Below are 17,049 nucleotides of genomic sequence, written 5' to 3'. Positions count from 1 at the left end.
AAAGAAATTTAGTGAGACCCTGTTTCAAAATAAAAAAATAGGACTGAGGGTGTCGCTGGGAGGTAGAATGCCCTGGGTTCCATCCCTACGACGCAAAAAAAAAGAAAAGAAAAGAAAAGAAAAGAAAAGAAAAGAAAAGAAAAGAAAAGAAAAAAGAGATACACTCTACAGTGCTTCCTCTCTTCCTCTGCTTTTATTCACTCAGCACGACCATTCAGATACTAATTTGTGTCAGAAATTCTTTTGATATTCGCCCAGGATATTCATGTTGCATGTGTGAAAAATTGCCTCCAGCCGTGGAGTGGTGGGCACGCTTGTAATCCCAACATTCGGGAGGCTGAGACCGGAGGATCACGGTTCATGGACAGCCTCAGCTACTACTTAGTGAGGCCCTCCCACTGCAACTTAGTGAGACCCTGTTTCAAAATAAAGAATAAAAAATAGGGCAGGGAGTGTAGCTCGGAGGTCAAAGGCCCCTGGGTTCCATCCCCAGACCCGCCAAAAAAATAAATAAATAAAACAGGGCAGAGGGTGTAGCTCGGAGGTCTAATGCCCCTCGGTTCAATCCCCAATACCAAAAATTAAACATATGTAAAAGAAAGTTGTGTGACCATCACAGAAAATGCAGCTCATTCCAGATGAGCTCTCAGAAAACTGGAAACAGAAGTGAAGTGCTTCAGCCAGACAGAATATCTAGGAAGAACCTAAGCTGGCCTCCCTCTTCATGGCCAAAGACTGAATGGCTCCCCGGCAGGAAAAAGCCCAGGATGCCTCCACTAAGCACGGTGCCCGAGGCTTCAGGAAAGACTCAGAAACTAAAGGCATATCACCTTCATGACTATGTAGAAAATCTGATGCGATTAAAGGAAAAGCCTGGGTGTGGCTCAGTGGTGAACCTGTGGTCTGTCCATACCATGGAGTGCAGTGTTCTGGCCCTTTCTCTCTCTCTCTCTCTCTCTCTCTCTCTCTCTCTCTCTCTGTACTGGGGATTGAACCCTGAGACATTCTGCTGCCAAGCTACCTGCCCCCCACCCCCGATTTTGCTTTGTTTTGGGTGGTACTGGGGATTGAACCCCAGAGGCATTCTACCTCTGAGCTATACCCCAAGCCCTATCTTATTTAATTAATTTATTTTGGTAGTTCTGGAAATGAAATCCAAGGGCATTTTATCTTTTATTGATACCCCCCAGCCCCGTTTGTTTGTTTCTTTGTTTGTTTATTTATTTATTTTGGTTTTTTTGTGGGGTTTTTGCGGGTCTGGGGATGGAACCCAGGGACATTCGACCTCCAAGCTACACCCCCTGCCCTTATTTTTTATTCTTTTTTTGTGTGTGTGTGTGGTGGTACTGGGGTTCCTGGAAGCCCTTCTACCTCCGGGCTACACTCCCAGACCTATTTTTTTTTTACATTTTTATTTGGAAACAGGGTCTCCTAAGCCAGCGCGGGCGGCTGGCTTCGAACCTGCGCGATCCTCCTGTCTCTGCCTCCCAAGCGCGGGGATTACAAGCATGTGCCACCACGCCTGGCTATTCTTTATTTTGAAACCGGGTCTTACTGAGTTGCAGAGGGCCTCACTAAGTAGCAGAGGCTGTCCGCGAACCGCGATCCTCCAGTCTCAGCCTCCCGAATGCAGGGATTACAAGCATGCGCCACCACGCCTGGCTATTTATTTATTTTGGAACTAGGGCCTCACCAAGTTGCTGATTCTGGCTTTGAACCTGTGATCCTCCGGTCTCAGCCTCCCAAGTACTAGGATTACAGGTGTGTGCCACCATATCTGGGTTTTTGTTTTTATTTTTATTTATTTATTTATTTTTGGTGGTACTGGGAAGTGGAACCAAGAGGCTTTCTACCTCGGGGCTATATTCCCAAACCTTTTTTATATTTTATTTGGAAACAGGGTCTCACTAAGTTGCTGAGAGCCTCACTAAGTAGCTGAGGCTGGCTTCGAACCCGTGCGATCCTCCTGTCTCAGCCTCCCAAGCGCAGGGATTACAAGCGTGCGCCACCACGCCCGGCTTTATTTTTATTTTGAAACAGGGTATTTGTAGGCTGCTGAAAGTCTCACTAACTTGCTGAAGCCAGTCTCAAACCTTCAGTCCTGTCTTGGCCTCCTCAGTACTGGGATTATAGACGCGTGTAACCATGCCCGGCTAGAGTCGATTTTTCACACATGCAACATGAATGAATATCATGGGCAAATATCAAAAGAACTTCTGACACAAATCAGTTTCCAAATGGTTGTTATGCTGAGTGAAAGAAGGCAGAAGAAAGAGGGCCACTGCAGAGTGTATCTCTTGTTTTCTTTTTTTTTTCTTTTCTTTCTTTCTTTCTTTTTTTTTTTTTTTTTGTGGGTCTGGGGATGGAACTCAGGGGCATTCTACCTCCAAGCGACACCCTCAGTCCTATTTTTTATTTTTTATTTTGAAACCGGGTCTCACTGAATTGCAGAGGACCTCAGTAAGTAGCTGAGGCTGTCCGCGAACCACGATCCTCCGGTCTCAGCCTCCAGAATGCTGGGATGACAAGCGTGCGCCCATGCCCGGCTTGTAGAGTGCACTTCTATTAAGTCCCACAGAATGCACGTTCATCTACAGGGACAGAAGGCGGCCAGGGCATCCCGGGAGCAGGGGGAGTGGAGTTGTGTGAAGCGATGACTCGTGTTCTCATCGTCTTGGCTGGGGAGAGGTTTGTGTATGAACCTGTATACATGTCAAAACATACCTAACTGCACACTCCAAACAGGTGCATTCTGTGTCCACTAGGCCTCTGTGGAGACGCACACTCAGCTGGGTGGAGGAGCACAGCCAGTGTTGCTCTGGGGAGCTCCTCTGGCAAGAGGTCTGAACCTTCCATGCCACAGGAGGGCAGCAGGTGACCTGGTCAGTGGTTCTCCCCGCTGGGACTCCCCCCAGGTTGGGTGTTGTGGTCGCTCGGCCCAGGCTCCTCTCCCAGATCCTGGCCATCTGGCCCCAGCACTGAAGGGCACCATGCAGCACCCCAGCATTCCCCGCTTACCTGCCCGGCTCCCAGCACCCAAGTCTGGCCTCTTGCTGGAAGATGATCAGGTCACAAAAGATACAGAACTCACATTGGGATCAGGAGGCCAGCACTGGCAAGCCCAGTCCCACCTGCCACCTGGACAGAGGGGCCATGGCCCGAGCCCTGAGAAAGATGGCACCTTCCCCTACTACCTACAGCAGCAGCCACTGGGTGCACATCTGGCTCCAAGAACCCGGCCTCCCCTGCCACCAGGGCGGGGTACAAGATGGTTAGTGCCCACACTCCAAGGCCGCGCCCTGGGGACTTGGGGGGGTGCACCCACTAGCCACACTCCAAGGCCACACCAGGGAGCGGGGAAATCCCAGGCCCCCCACCCACTAGCCACACTCCAAGGCCGTGCCACTGGGACGTCCCAGGCCCCCCACTCACTAGCCACATGTTCTCCGGAGTGCTACCTGGCTCCTGCACCTCAGCTTAAGACAACTGGTGACAGCACCTACCTCCTGACCACTCACTGCCGCAGCTGGTGAGTGGAGGTACACCAAATGCTCAGAACGGCACCTTGTGGTGCCACCCTTAAAGAAAAGGATGGCAACCATGTCCCTGAAAGGCCCCTTCTAATTCACGAGACCAAGGCAAGCCCAGGAAACTGTGAGAGCTGGGCGAGGGTACTGAGATAAGTTTTATCTAGAAAGACACTAACTTTGTCTCGTGTACGTTGGGACCCAAGGTAAGCTGGCATCATCGCAGACAGCTGCTTTTGCGCATGCACACCAGAAGACAGCTGCAGGCTGGGATTCGGGTCACACCGTGAGCAAAGCAAGCCCAACCAATGAGTGACGTCACTGCCTCTGCAGCCCAGCTCATGAAGCGCTCTCCCTGGTACCTGGTGCAAATCGGAGTCCTGCAGAGGGGAGTGCTCATTCAGGTGTCACCCCTGGACAGAGCTCTGAGAGGGGCAGAGGCACTGTTTCCTGAGGCCAGCCTCAGTAACTTAGGCCCTCAGCAATTTAGTGAGACGCTGTTTCAAAATAAATGATAAAGCCGGGCGTGGTGGCGCACACTTGTAATCCCTGCGCTTGAGAGGCAGAGACAGGAGGATCAGGCAGGTTCGAAGCCAGCCGTGCTGGCTTAAGAGACCCTGTTTCCAAGTAAAAAATATATTTAAAAAATGGGTCTGGGAGTGTAGCCTGGAGGTAGAAGGGTTTCCAGGAACCCCAGTACCACCAAAAAAAAAAAAAGATAAAACAGGGCTGGAGATGTGGCTCAGAGGTAGAATGCCCCTGGGTTCCATCCCCAGTACAACCTAAAGCAAATCCCCAATACCAGAAAAAGGAAGGAACGAAGGGAGGGAGGGAGGGAGGGAGGGACACGCTGAGCCAGGCGCAAATGTCTATGGCTGCATCTTGTATGCTTCCTCTTATCTGAAAGCTCTGAAATGCAGCCATAGAGACAGGTGGCAGAGTCATGGCTGCGGGGAGGCGCGGGTACAGCCGCTACTGCGTGTTGATTTGGGTCATCCTCCTGTCTCCGCCTCCCAGGTACTGAGGTTATACTTCTGTGCCATCACACCTGGCTGACTGGACGCTTTGCTTGCTTGCTTGCTTGTTTTGTGATACTGAGAACTGAACTCAGAGGCATTCTATCTTTTAGCTACACCTCCAGCCCTATTTTTTTTTATTTTTTATTTTATTTAGGTTCTCACTAAGTTGCTGAGGCTCGCTTCGAACCTGTGATCCTCCTGTTTCGGCCCCTCAAGTATTGGAATTACAAGCATGTGCCACCACGCCCCGCTTGACTGTAACACTTTAAAAAGATGGATTTTGCCCTATGTGAATTATGTCTGGATTATATCTCAACAAATAGCAATCATTTCGTAAAGGCCTCAGAGGACTTGCTGAGCGAGCAGGCTTGTCCCCGGCCTCGTGTGCTGTCTGCTCACTCTCTTCAGCCCTCGCACTGACCCCTGCAACAGCACCTTTGCTCTGCTGCCCACTTCTTGCAACACCTCCGCAGCTGCACCGCTTCCACCCCCGCCGGGTGCCACACCGTGGGCTCTTCACCGGCCCTCCCCATCCCAGGCATCACAGCCTGCACCCTGCCTTCAGAACCCGGGCACTCAGGGACCAGCACCGGCATGGAGGCATGGAGGACGGCCAGGAAATGAGCAGGGACGCCCCCTCCCAGACACTCACCTGCGGGATAAAGCCACAGCATGTCACGGTGTGGAAGCCAAACTTGGTCACGCACTGGGGCTCAGCCTCCGCGGCCCTCCGGCCTGTCAACAGAGATCCCTGTCTGAGAGAGCTGTTCATCTCTGTGTGCAGCTCTCTCTGTCCGTCCGTCTGTCCATCCGTCTGTCTGTCTCTCTCTTTCTCTGGTATTGAGGATTGAACCCAAGGGCATTCTACCTCTGAGCTACCCTGAGGGTCTCACTAAGTTACTGAGGCTGGCTTCAAACCTACAATCCTGTCTCAGCACAGAAGTGTGCTGCCATGCCTGACTTCATCTCTCTCTTGATGTAGACAAAGCATCAGGACAGACTGGGCCGTACGTAGGGAGCTACGGGCAATCTGAGGACATCTACGCCTGCAGTGAAGGTGTGGACCTGCCAGGACACTCAAGCTTCGGGTACGCTGTACAGCAGGGCTGGTATAATAGGGATCCTGGAGAACAGCATGGTGGTGCGTGCCTATAACTCCAGTACTTGGTGGGAGGCAGAGACAGGAAGATTGCTGGTTCAAGGCCAAAGACTCTACTTCAAAACAAAAATAAAAAGGGCTAGGGTGTAGCTCAGAGATAGAATATCCCTGGGTTCAATCACAGTACTACTAAGTAAATAAATAGGGATGTGAGCCAATTCCACCAGATATCAGCTCTACCAAAAAAAAATTTTTTTTTTTTTTTTTTTTTTTTTTTGCGGGTCTGAGGATGGAACCCAGGGGCATTTGACCTCTGAGCTACACCCCCTGCCCTATTATTCTTTACTTTGAAACAGGATCTCACTGAGTTTCAGAGGGCCTCACTAAGTAGCTGAGGCGAACCGCGATCCTCCAGTCTCAGCCTCCCGAATGCTGGGATTACAAGTGTGCACCACCACGCCCAGCTACCAAAATTCTTATTTAATAATCTTATTCTTAACTGGGCGTGGTGGCGCACGCTTGTAATCCCAGTACTTGGGAGGCTGACACAGGAGGATCACAGGTTCACAGCCAGCCTCAGCTATTTAGTGAGAGCATATTTCAAAATAAAGAATAAAGCCAGGCATGGTGCCACTCGCTTGTAACCCCAGCATTTGGAGGCTGAGACAAGAGGATCACAGTTTGCGGACAGCCTCAGCTACTACTTACGGAGGCCCTTTGCAACTCAGTGAGACCCTATTTTAAAATGAAGAATAAAAATAGGGCTGAGGGTGTAGCTCGAAGGCAGAATGCCCCTGGGTTCCATCCCCGGTACCACAAAAAAATAAAATTAAATTAAATTAAAATTAAAAATAGAGCTAGGGATGTAGCTTGGAGGTAGAATGCCCCTGGGTTCAATCCCCAGTACCGCAAAGAAAAAAAAAATAATAATTCCATTCTTAGGATAGAGTGTGAGAAGAGGTAGTGTGTAATTCAGCTTATTATCGCAATGGCACCAAGAAGCACCATGGCACGGATCTAGGTGGTGATGCAGCCGGGCCCGGGAAATAAGAACGTTCTGAACGCACCCACTGTGTTCTCCTCCTCCCTCAGCTTCTCCCTGAGCTTCTGGTTGTAAAGGTGCAGATCTGCCATCTGGTCTCCAAGCTTCGATGCCTGACTGAGGGAAAAAAACCCAGCCAATTAGACACCACACTACTAGTGTGTTCCGTTGTGTGTGTGTGTGTGTGTGTGTGTGTGTGTGTGTGCGTGCGCACGTGTGCGTGTGTACACTCTAGGGACTGATACTGGGGGAGAGTGGAGTCCTACCTCTGAGCTATTCCCTTATCACCCCTCCCTTTTTTTGGTACTAGGGATTGAACCCAGGGCCATTCTACCTCTGGGCTATACCCCAAGCCCTTTTATTTTTCATTTTGAAACAGGTCTTTCTTAGTTGCTGAAGGTCTCACTAAATTGTTGAGACTGGTCTCCAACTTGCAATGCTCTGATCTCAGACTCCCGAGTACTGGGATGACAGGCGTGCACCACCATGCCCAGCTTGTTTTTCTTTTGAGACAGGGTCTCACTAAGTTGCCAAGGCTGGCCTAGACTTGAAATCCAATCTTCCTGCTTCAGCCTCCTGAGTGCTGACATTACAGGCATAGGCCACCATGCGTTCTCACATTTTATACAATGAGTGGACATAACTTAATAATTAGAAAAGAAATTTACACCAGATGAGGCAGCACATGCCTGTGATCCAGTGACTCGGAGGCAAGACCTGATCTCAAAATAAAAAACAAAACCAGGCGTGGGGCGCACGCTTGTGATCCCAGTACTTGGGAGGCCGACACAGGAGGATCACAGGTTCACAGCCAGCCTCAGCTACTTAGGGAAGCGAAGCACTCCACAACTTCGTGAAAACCTGTTTCCAAATTAGGAATAAAAAAATAGGACTCGGAGCCCCTGGGTTCAATCCCCAGTACAATAAATAAATAAATCAGCCAGCCAGCCAGGTGTGGTGATCGCTCTTGTAGTCCCAGTACTTGGGAGGGTGAGACAAGAGGATGGAAGGTTTGAGGCCAGTCTTAGCAACTCAGCAAGACACTCGGAAACTAAATGAGACCCTGTTTCAAAATATTTTTTTTTAAATTACAACATAGGGCTGGGGATCTACCTCAGTGGTACAATGTCCCTGAGTTCAATCCCTAATACCAATCAATCAATAAATATATAATAGATAAATACATAAAATAAAAAAGGCTGGAGGTGTAGTTCAGAGGTAGAATGCTCCTGGGTTCAACCCCAATCCAAAAAAAAAAAAAAAAAGACTGCCCCTTGGTGCCCCTGGCGGGCCGCATGCAGCTCAGTGGTCGAGCATCTGTTCAGCGTGCGCAGGGCTCAGCCCCACACCATGGCCTGTGGTACCCAGGCAGAGCTGTGTGACCTCAGCAAGGGCTGCTCCCTGCCGCCTCTGTCTGTCTCTTCCCGTCTCCTCTCTCTCCTTCCTGTCTCTATTGTTGTTTCTCCCTGTCTCTGTCCCTGGCCTGTCTGTGTATGTGGCCCTTTCTCTGTGTACATACATATGTGTCACACACACACACACACTCACTCACACACGCGCACGCACACGCACACACGCACACACACACGCACACTCTCACACACACGCACACACGCACACATACTCTTACTCACACACACTCACACACGCACACACTCTCACTCACACACGCACACACACTCTCACTCACACACACACACTCACTCACCTGCTCAAGCTCTTCATCTTCAAATATTCCATCACAAAAGCGGCCCCGCCTCCCGGCAGGTCGATCACCTTCATGGGCCGTGGTGCCCGCACCAGGCCTGTGCCACGGAGGGCCTCCAGACTTGCCATCTCCCCCTCGAACATCTTCCGGGCCTGTGTCCACAACACCCCAGGGACCTGGTCAGCAAACCAGCTCCGACTCCCCAGGGCCGGCTAGCTGGACTGGGAGACTCGCAGACCGACACCAAGACGGAAGCCATCACATGGGAATCAATCATAACCTCAACCTTTGGGTACTAAAAACCAACAGGGCCTCCACCCTGCAAGGGGGAGGTGCAGAGGGGCCTCAGGCAGGAAGGGGCTGTGAGGAAGAGGCTGAGCCTGGTGTTTGACAGGTCGGGGTAGGCAGGATGCCAGGCTCCACAGCCAGCCCTTGCGGCAGGGGCAAGGAGACCGGGCGCCCGGGCACCAGGAGGTGCAGGGGTCCAGCCTGGGCCTCGGTCCTCCAGGGTACCTGCCTTCCTTGTTGCCTTTGTTCTTTTAGGGTACCCGGGGCTGAAGCCAGGGACATTCTATCTCTCAGCGGTACCCCCAGCCAGCCCTATTGTTTTTTAAACAGTCTCACTGAGCTGCAGAGAGCCTCACTAGATAGCTGAGGCCGGCCACGGACCTGCTGTCTCAGCCTCCGGTCTCAGCCTCCCAAGCACTGGGATAACGAGCGTGCGCCCCGCGCCCCCCTGAGCCCGGATTCTCCAACGGGTCCCATGCCAACACTGCAAAGGACGCGGGGCCACCCCACCTGGCCCGCCCCACCTGCGCCCCGGCTCGCAGCGCTTGGGGGCCGCCTTCTGGACTCAGGCCTCGGCCGCAGAGGGCAGGGCTTGGACCCGCGGGCGGCCGCCGGCCCGGGGCTGCGTGACCGCGGCGCTGCCCTTTCCCCGCACTTTCTCAGCGGGGTCTTTTAGGCGGGCCACAGAGACCGCAGCGGCCAGGATGACGGCCCCTGCGCCCCGCGCCCCTGCGCCCCGCAGCCCGCCGCACCTGCGCCTTGCGGTTGACCTTGACGAACACCGGGCCCGCGTCCGTGTCGTAGGCGCGGCCCTCGCTGATGCCGCCGCGCCCCGAGCCCCCGAAGGCCCGCAGGGCGGCGGTGCGCAGCTCGGCGCGGAGCAGCTGCTCCATGGGCCCGGCGGCGCGGCCCGGGCGCGGGCGGGGTGCGGGGCGGGGGCGCGGGGCGGGGGTGCGCGAGTCACGGGGCGCGGGGTGCGGGCGCGCGAGTCACGGGGCGCGGGGCGGGGGTGCGCGAGTCACGGGGCGCGGGGCGGGGGGTGCGGGGCGCGGGGCGCGGGGCGCGGGGTGCGGGGTGCGCGAGTCACGGGGCGCGGGGCGGGGGGTGCGGGGCGCGGGGCGCGGGGCGCGGGGTGCGGGGTGCGCGAGTCACGGGGCGCGGGGTGCGGGCGCGCGAGTCACGGGGCGCGGGGTGCGGGCGCGCGAGTCACGGGGCGCGGGGTGCGGGCGCGCGAGTCACGGGGCGCGGGGCGCGGGCGCGCGAGTCACGGGGCGCGGGGCGCGGGCGCGCGAGTCACGGGGCGCGGGGCGGGGGTGCGCGAGTCACGGGGCGCTGGCCCCCCCTTGCTCCCCGCCTCCCCGGCCTCAGCTATCGCAGCTGCCACCCGGGCGGGCGGAGGCTGGGCCCGCAGGAACGACGCCCGGCCCTCCCTCCCGCGGTCGGAGGATCACGAGCTCAAGTCGCCTCAGCACTCAGCGAGATGCTGCTTCCAAACAAAAAATAAAATAGGGCTGAGGGGCTACCCTGGAGGCAGAAGACCCTGGGGCTCCACCCCCAGTGCCACGCACAAAACAGAAACGATGGGGGCCGCTCTGGGGACCCCAGGGTGGGGCTTCTGACCAGAGGCAGCCAGCCTGGGGAGCTCACACGCACACGCACGCCCGTGCACACCTGCGTGCTGAAGCAGCCCCAAGCGAGATTGGGGCCAGGCGTGGTGGCTCACCCTTGTCATCTGAGACAGAAGGGGCACAGGTTTGCGGACAGCCTCACCAAGTAGTGAAGAGGGACCCCGTTTCAAAATAAAAATAAAATAGGGCCGGGGTGTAGCTCAGAGGTGAATGCCCCTGCGTTCAATCCCCAGTTCCAAAAAAATTAATTAAGTGAGACTGGGGAGCAGGCACAGGCGTAGTCTCCGCCATCCCTTCCCTCACCCTACTAGGATCTCTGACCCCCCCCCCCACTCCATAAGGACTTTTATTGGAGGGGGGTTGGAGTTTTTTTTGCAGGTCTGGGGATGGAACCCAGGGGCATTTGACCTTTGAGCTATACCCCCTGCCCTAGTTTTTTTTTTTATTATTATTATTCTTTTAATTTGAAACTGAGTCTCACTAAGTTGCAGAGGGCCTCACTAAGTAGCTGAGGCTGTCCAAGAACCGCGATCCTCTGGTCTCAGCCTCCCGAATGCTGGGATTACAAGCGTGCACCACCACGCCCGGCTCCCATAAGGGCTTTTTATCCGTCCACCGAATGCTTGAGCCCTAGAGAAGGGGCAATATAGTAATCCCATCTCCATTTTTTTTTTTTTTTTTTTTTTTTTTTGCGGGGCTGGGGCTGGAACCCAGGGGCTTTCAACCTCCAAGCTACACCCTCTGCCCTATTTTTTATTCTTTATTTTTAAACAGGGTCTCACTGAGTTGCAGAGAACCTCACTAAGTAGCTGAGGCTGTCCGAGAATTGTGATCCTCTGGTCTCAACCTTCCAAATGCTGGGATTATAAGCGTGCGCCACCACACTCGGCTCCATCGCAATTGAAAAAAAAAAAAAATCAGTCATGGTGGTGCAGGCCTATAATTTCGGTACTTGGGAGGCTGAGACAGGAGGTGCCAGCGGGTGGCAACTTAGTGTGACCCTATTTCAAAATAAAAAATAAGCCGGGCGTGATGGCACACCCTTGCAATCCCAGCACTTGGGAGACTGAGACAGGAGAATTGCGCAGGTTCAAAGCCAGCCTCAGCTACTTAGTGAGGCTCTCAGCAACTTAGTGAGACCCTGTTTCCAAATAAAATATAAAATAGGTCTGGGAGTGTAGCACAGAGGTAGAGGATTAAACCCCTAGGTTCAATCCTCAGCACCACAAAAAACAAGAAGAAGAAATAAAATTGGGCCCAAGGTATAGCTTGGAGGTAGAATGGCTGTGGATTCAATCCCCAGTACCAAATAAATAAATAAATAAATAAAATTTCCAGGTACAGTGGCAAACACCTGTAATCCCAGTACTTGGGAGGCTGAGACAGGAGGATCACAGGTTCAAGACCAGCCTCAGCAATTTATCAAGACCCTGTTTCAATATAAAAAAAATAAAAAGGCTGGGCGTGGTGGCGCACGCTTGTAGCCCCCAGGCTTGTTCGAAGCCAGCCTCACTGGTTTAAGAGGCCCTGCTTCCAAATAAAAAGTATAAAATGGTCTGGAAGTGTAGCCCGGAGATAAAAGGGTTTCCAGGAACCCCAGTACCACCAAATAAATAAATAAATAAATAAATAAATAAATAAATAAATAAATAAATAAGTCTGGGAGTGTAGCCCAGAGGTAGAAGGGCTTCCAAGAACCCCAGTACCACCAAAAAATAAAATAAGCCGGCGTGGTGGCGCACGCTTGTAATCCCAGCATTCGGGAGGATGAGACCTAGAGGATTGCGGTTCGCAGACAGCCTCAGCTACGTAGTGAGGCCCTCTGCAACTCAATGAAACCCAGTTTCAAAATAAAGAATAAAAAATAGGGCAAGGGGTGTAGCTCGGAGGTCAAATGCCCCTGGGTTCCATCCCCAGACCCGCAAGAAAAATAAATAAATAAAATAAAATACATAAAATAAAAAGGATTGCCAGGTGTGGTGGCGCATGCTTGTAATCCCCGCGCTTGGGAGGCAGAGACAGGAGGATCGTGCAGGTTCAAAACCAGCCTCTCTGGCTTAAGAGACCCTTTTTCTAAATAAAATATTAAATAGGTCTGGGAGTATAGCCCCAGAGGTAGAAGGGTTTCCAGGAACCCCAGTACCACCAAAACAATAAAATAAAATAAAATAAAATAAAATAAATAAAAAGGAGCCGAGTGGTGGCGCACGCTTGCAATCCCTGGGCTTGGGAGGCAGAGACAGGAGGATCGCGCAGGTTCGAAGCCAGCCTCAGCTGGCTTAAGAGACCTGTTTCCAAATAAAATATAAAATAGGTCTGGGACTGTAGCCCGGAGGTAGAAGGCCCCTGGGTTCCACCTCCAGTAAAACCAAAAAATTAAGAAAATTAAAAATAAATAAATAAAAATTAAAAAATAAATAAATAAAAAGGGTTTAGCTCAGAGGTGGAAATATCCCTGGGTTCAATCCCCAGCCAGTACCACAAAAAGTAAAATGGGATAGGGGATTAGGTCAGAGGCAGAATGCCTCTGTTTTTCACAGTACCACAAAACTAATAAATAAATAAATATTTTTAAAAGGAGTAAATAAATGAGGACCTAGTAAGAGAGATTTGGACTAACAATACTACTGGCTGGGTTTTTAGCACGTCCCAGGGCCCAAGTGAAATGTCAGCTGCTGTCTTGCAAGGGGCTTGCCATTAGCTCCTACCTCCTGACAAGGAGAGCAAAGCACAGAGATACAGGAACTTGCCTAGGGTCCCAGCCCTGGCAGGTGGTAGACAGGACCTGAAAGGGAACCTTCAGCCAGGGATGGTGGTGCACTCCTGTAATCCCAGCACGTGGGAGGCTGAGACAAGAGGATAGCAGGCCGGCCAGGTGTGGTGGCGAGCGCTGGGCATCCCAGCATTTGGGAGGCGGAGACTGGAGGATCACGGTTCACGGACAGCCTCAGCTCTTTGGCGAGGCCCTTCCCAACTCAGTGAGACCCTGTTTTAAAATAAAGACTAAAAAAAAAAAAATAGGGCTGGGGTGTAGCTCAGAGGTACAATGCCCCTGGGTACTATTCTCCGTACTGCAAAAAGAAGAGGATCACAGGTTTTCAGCAGCCTCAGCATCTTATGCCCTCTGCAACTTAGTGAGAGACCCTGTTTCAAAATAAAAAATAAAATAGGGCTGGGGGTGTAGCTTAGAGGTAGAATGCCTCTGGATTCAATCCCAGTACCACAAAAAGAAAGGGAGGGAGGGAGGGAGGGAAAGAGGGAGAGAGAGAGAGAGAGAGAGAGAGAGAGAGAGAGAGAGGGAGGGAGAGAGCGAGCGTGCGCGCACATGAATGTGAACCTTCTGTGTGTGGTGGCACACGACTATAATCCCAGTACTTGGAAAGCTGAGACAGGAGGACAGCAGGTTCAAGACCAGCCTCAGCAATTTAGTGAGGCTCTCAGCAACTTAGCAAGATCTTGTGTCAGAAAACAAAAATAATAAAAAAAAAAGCCCTCGAGGTATAGCTTGAAAGTAGAATACTTCTGGGTTCAATCCCCAGTACCACAAATAAAAAATAGAGCCAGGCATGGTGTTTCATGCTTGTAATCCCAGTACTTGAGAGCCTGAGAGGAGGATCGCAGGTTCATGGCCAGCCTCAGCCACTTGGCAACTTAGTGAGACCTCCACAATTTAATGAGTTTGTTTCAAAAACAGAAAGAAAACAAGGGAGTAAGAGTAAAGTAGGGCTGGGGTACAGCTCTGAGGTAGACTCCTAGGTTCCATCCCTAGAACCACAAGGAAGGAAAGAAGGAGGGAAGGAAGGAAATTTAAAAGGAGAAGAAACTGAACCTGCTGACTCAGGCCCCATCGGCCATGGTCCCTGGTGGGCCACGGCTCCACGTCCCCAGCGTTCTCCCCAGAAAGCCTGCCGCGCCTGCCTCCTCCTGGCCTCCCAGCGGCCAACCCGCGGCTCTACTCTCCAAATGCCCGCCAGGAGAGACAACTTTTCTGTTTTCTTTTCTCTCTTTCTTCCTTCCTTTCTTTTTTTTTTTCTGCAGGTCTGGGGATGGAACCCAGGGGCATTCTACCTCTGAGCTACACCCCCAGCCCTAATTTTTATTCTTTATTTTGAAATAGGATCTCACTGAGTTGTGGAGAGCATCACTAAACAGCTGAGGCTAGCCGCGAACCGCAATCCTCCTGTCTCAGCCTCCCGAATGCTGGGGTTACAAGCGTGTGCCACCACACCCGGCGAGAGACGCCTTTTCTAAGAGGTAGACAGCTGCTGCCAAGATGTATATATAGGCAAAGGCAAAAGAGGGCAAAGGAATCTGCTCTTTGGTCCAGTTGCACAACGCCCTTCAAACCTGAGTGCTTTCTGCGCCCCATGGCAGGGATGTGGTCGACGACCGGCTTCTCTAATTCTCCAGATCTCACAGGGCGAATGACAGCAGCTGAACAGCCGCACTCAGCAAGTTACACACGGAGGGCTGACCTCAAACCTTTGATCCTCCTGTCTCAGCCTCCCGAGTACTGAGATTACAGGCATGCACCATGGTGCCTAGCTCCTGCTCTCATTTTGAAGCGGAAAAGATAAAAGTTGCTCATATAAGAAGCAACTGTACCAGCTGGGCACAGCGGTGCACGTGTAACTGGTATCTGGGAGGTGGTGGCATGGCCAACCCTAGCAGATGCTGATTGCTCCGTAGTCCACCACAGAAGTAGAAGCTCCAGACAAAAAATTTTTTGCATGAAAATGACAAGGAGTGCCGGGCGTGGTGGCGCACGCTTGTAATCCCCGCGCTTGGGAGGCAGAAACAGGAGGATCGCGCAGGTTCGAAGCCAGCCCCGCGCGCTGGCTTAGGAGACCCTGTTTCCAAATAAAAATGTAAAAATAGGTCTGGGAGTGTAGCCCGGAGGTAGAAGGGCTTCCAGGAACCCCAGTACCACGAAAAAAAAAAAAAAAAGAAAAAGAAAAAGAAAATGACAAGGAGTCAGATACGATAATTTGGAGAACGTTATATTTAATATCCAGGGGGCTGGGGAGGAGCCAGCTGACAATTCTTCTGAATTTTCTACAGCCAGTATACTTTTCATAGAAATTTTAAACAAGGCATCCCAAGTTAATCAATCACAGAAGCTAACAACTGTCATGAGTTAGGACAAGGAAGGCCAGCAAGGCAGACACGTGACAAGCTCAGAGGAAGGAGGGGTTAAACATTACTGAGTGGAGGTGACATCAAGACCACACTCTATGGGGTACACCAGATCCCCCAGTACCATGTATGCAACTTGGGTCAGGTGCAGATGTTAATCTCAGTGTGCGTCCTAAGACGGCTCTCAACACGGAGACAGGAGGGTTACAGGCTCAAAGCCAGCAAGGGCAACTCAGCAATACCATGTGTCAAAAGGAAAAATGAAAAAGGGCTAGGCATGGTGGTGCACATAGGTAATCCTGAAACTTGGGAGACTGAAACAGAGGACCACAGGGTCAAGGCTAGCCTCAGCAATTTATTTATTATTTATTTATTTATTTATTTATTTATTTTGGTGGTACTGGGGGTGGAACCCAGAGGCTTTCTACCTCCGGGCTATACTCCCAGACCTTTTTTTTTAAAATATACTTTATTTGGAAACAGGATCTCACTAAGTTGCTGAAAGCCTCACTAAGTAGCTGAGGCTGGCTTCGAACCCGCGCGATCCTCCTGTCTCAGCCTCCCAAGCGCGGGGATTACAAGTGTGCGCCACCATGCCCAGCCTAGCCTCAGCAATTTAGCAAGGCCTTTGCAACCTGAGTGAGACCCTGTTTCAAATTAAAAAATTAAAAGGTCTGGGGGCTATGGCTTGGAGACAGAATGTCCCTGGGTTCAATACACACTACTCCAAAACAAATAGATAATAAATAAATAAAAATAAGTTAAAAGTGCTGGGCATGTAGCTCAGAGGCAGATCTGCTCCTGCGCTCAATCTCTATCACACACACACACACACACACACACACACACACACACACACACACCTGTACCTATTTATTTTTACAACATATTAAAAGGTTTTAGCTGGGCATGGTGGTGCACGCTTGTAATTCTAGCATTTGGGAAGCCGAGACAGGAGGATTGTGGTTTGAAGCCAGCCTTGGCTACTCAGGCCCTTTGCAACTCAGTAATATCCTGTTTCAAAATAAAGAATAAAAAATAGGGCTGGGAGTAAAACTCCGAGGTAGAATCTCCACAAAAAAAAAAAAAAAAAAGGCTTCTAGATAAACAACCAAGAAAATTGTTGAATTACAATAAATGGAAAAATTATATAGTCTCATGTATCACTGAAATCACTGAAAGTTTATTTGAATTTCTAGGCAAAAGGATTTATTTCCATCAATGACATTCATGAAATTTCTCATCACTACAATACCAAAGAGATGTAAAAAAGTTCAATGCTCATTTCCTAGACTGTCAGGGAATGATAACTCAGCCAGCTTTAGAAACGGCACCGACAGGTAGTGATTCACGGCTCCTGAATTGACTACCCTAACGCCGGTAGCTTGGTCACTCCCAGGCCAGCCTGCAGACCTGCCCAGCCCGCAGCAGGTCCAGAGGCTATGCACAAAGAAACGGGAATGTGCCTGGACCTGGAACTGAACGTCGCTCAGTGTCTAGCAGGATGGCTCCACGCCTGGACCCGGGTCTCACCCCTCGCAGAGCACAATCAGCTTGGGTGTGGGGATGTTCCTGACATGGGAAAGCAGGGGGCGAGGGGAG

The 17,049-nt window shown here is 51.5% G+C and overlaps 1 protein-coding gene across 1 annotated transcript in view; it reads right to left on the bottom strand.

The window, feature by feature from the left end:
- Positions 1-9,576, bottom strand: part of FN3K (fructosamine 3 kinase) — a gene marked incomplete at both ends in the record, with an annotated part of 16,390 nt that extends 6,814 nt beyond the window's left edge. The window contains 4 exons of the mRNA XM_080713440.1: positions 5,199-5,281; positions 6,713-6,804; positions 8,396-8,547; positions 9,436-9,576. Of these exons, the coding sequence (XP_080569566.1) occupies positions 5,199-5,281; positions 6,713-6,804; positions 8,396-8,547; positions 9,436-9,576 (468 nt within the window). The remainder of the gene's footprint in view (positions 1-5,198; positions 5,282-6,712; positions 6,805-8,395; positions 8,548-9,435) is intronic.
- Between the last annotated feature and the right edge of the window lie 7,473 nt (positions 9,577-17,049).

Source organism: Muscardinus avellanarius (genome assembly GCF_963383645.1).
Source record: "Muscardinus avellanarius genome assembly, chromosome: 16".
Taxonomy (NCBI): Eukaryota; Metazoa; Chordata; class Mammalia; order Rodentia; family Gliridae; genus Muscardinus; species Muscardinus avellanarius.
The sequence above is the reverse complement of the archived record's forward strand: the minus strand, read 5'-3'. Positions and strand labels throughout refer to the sequence as shown.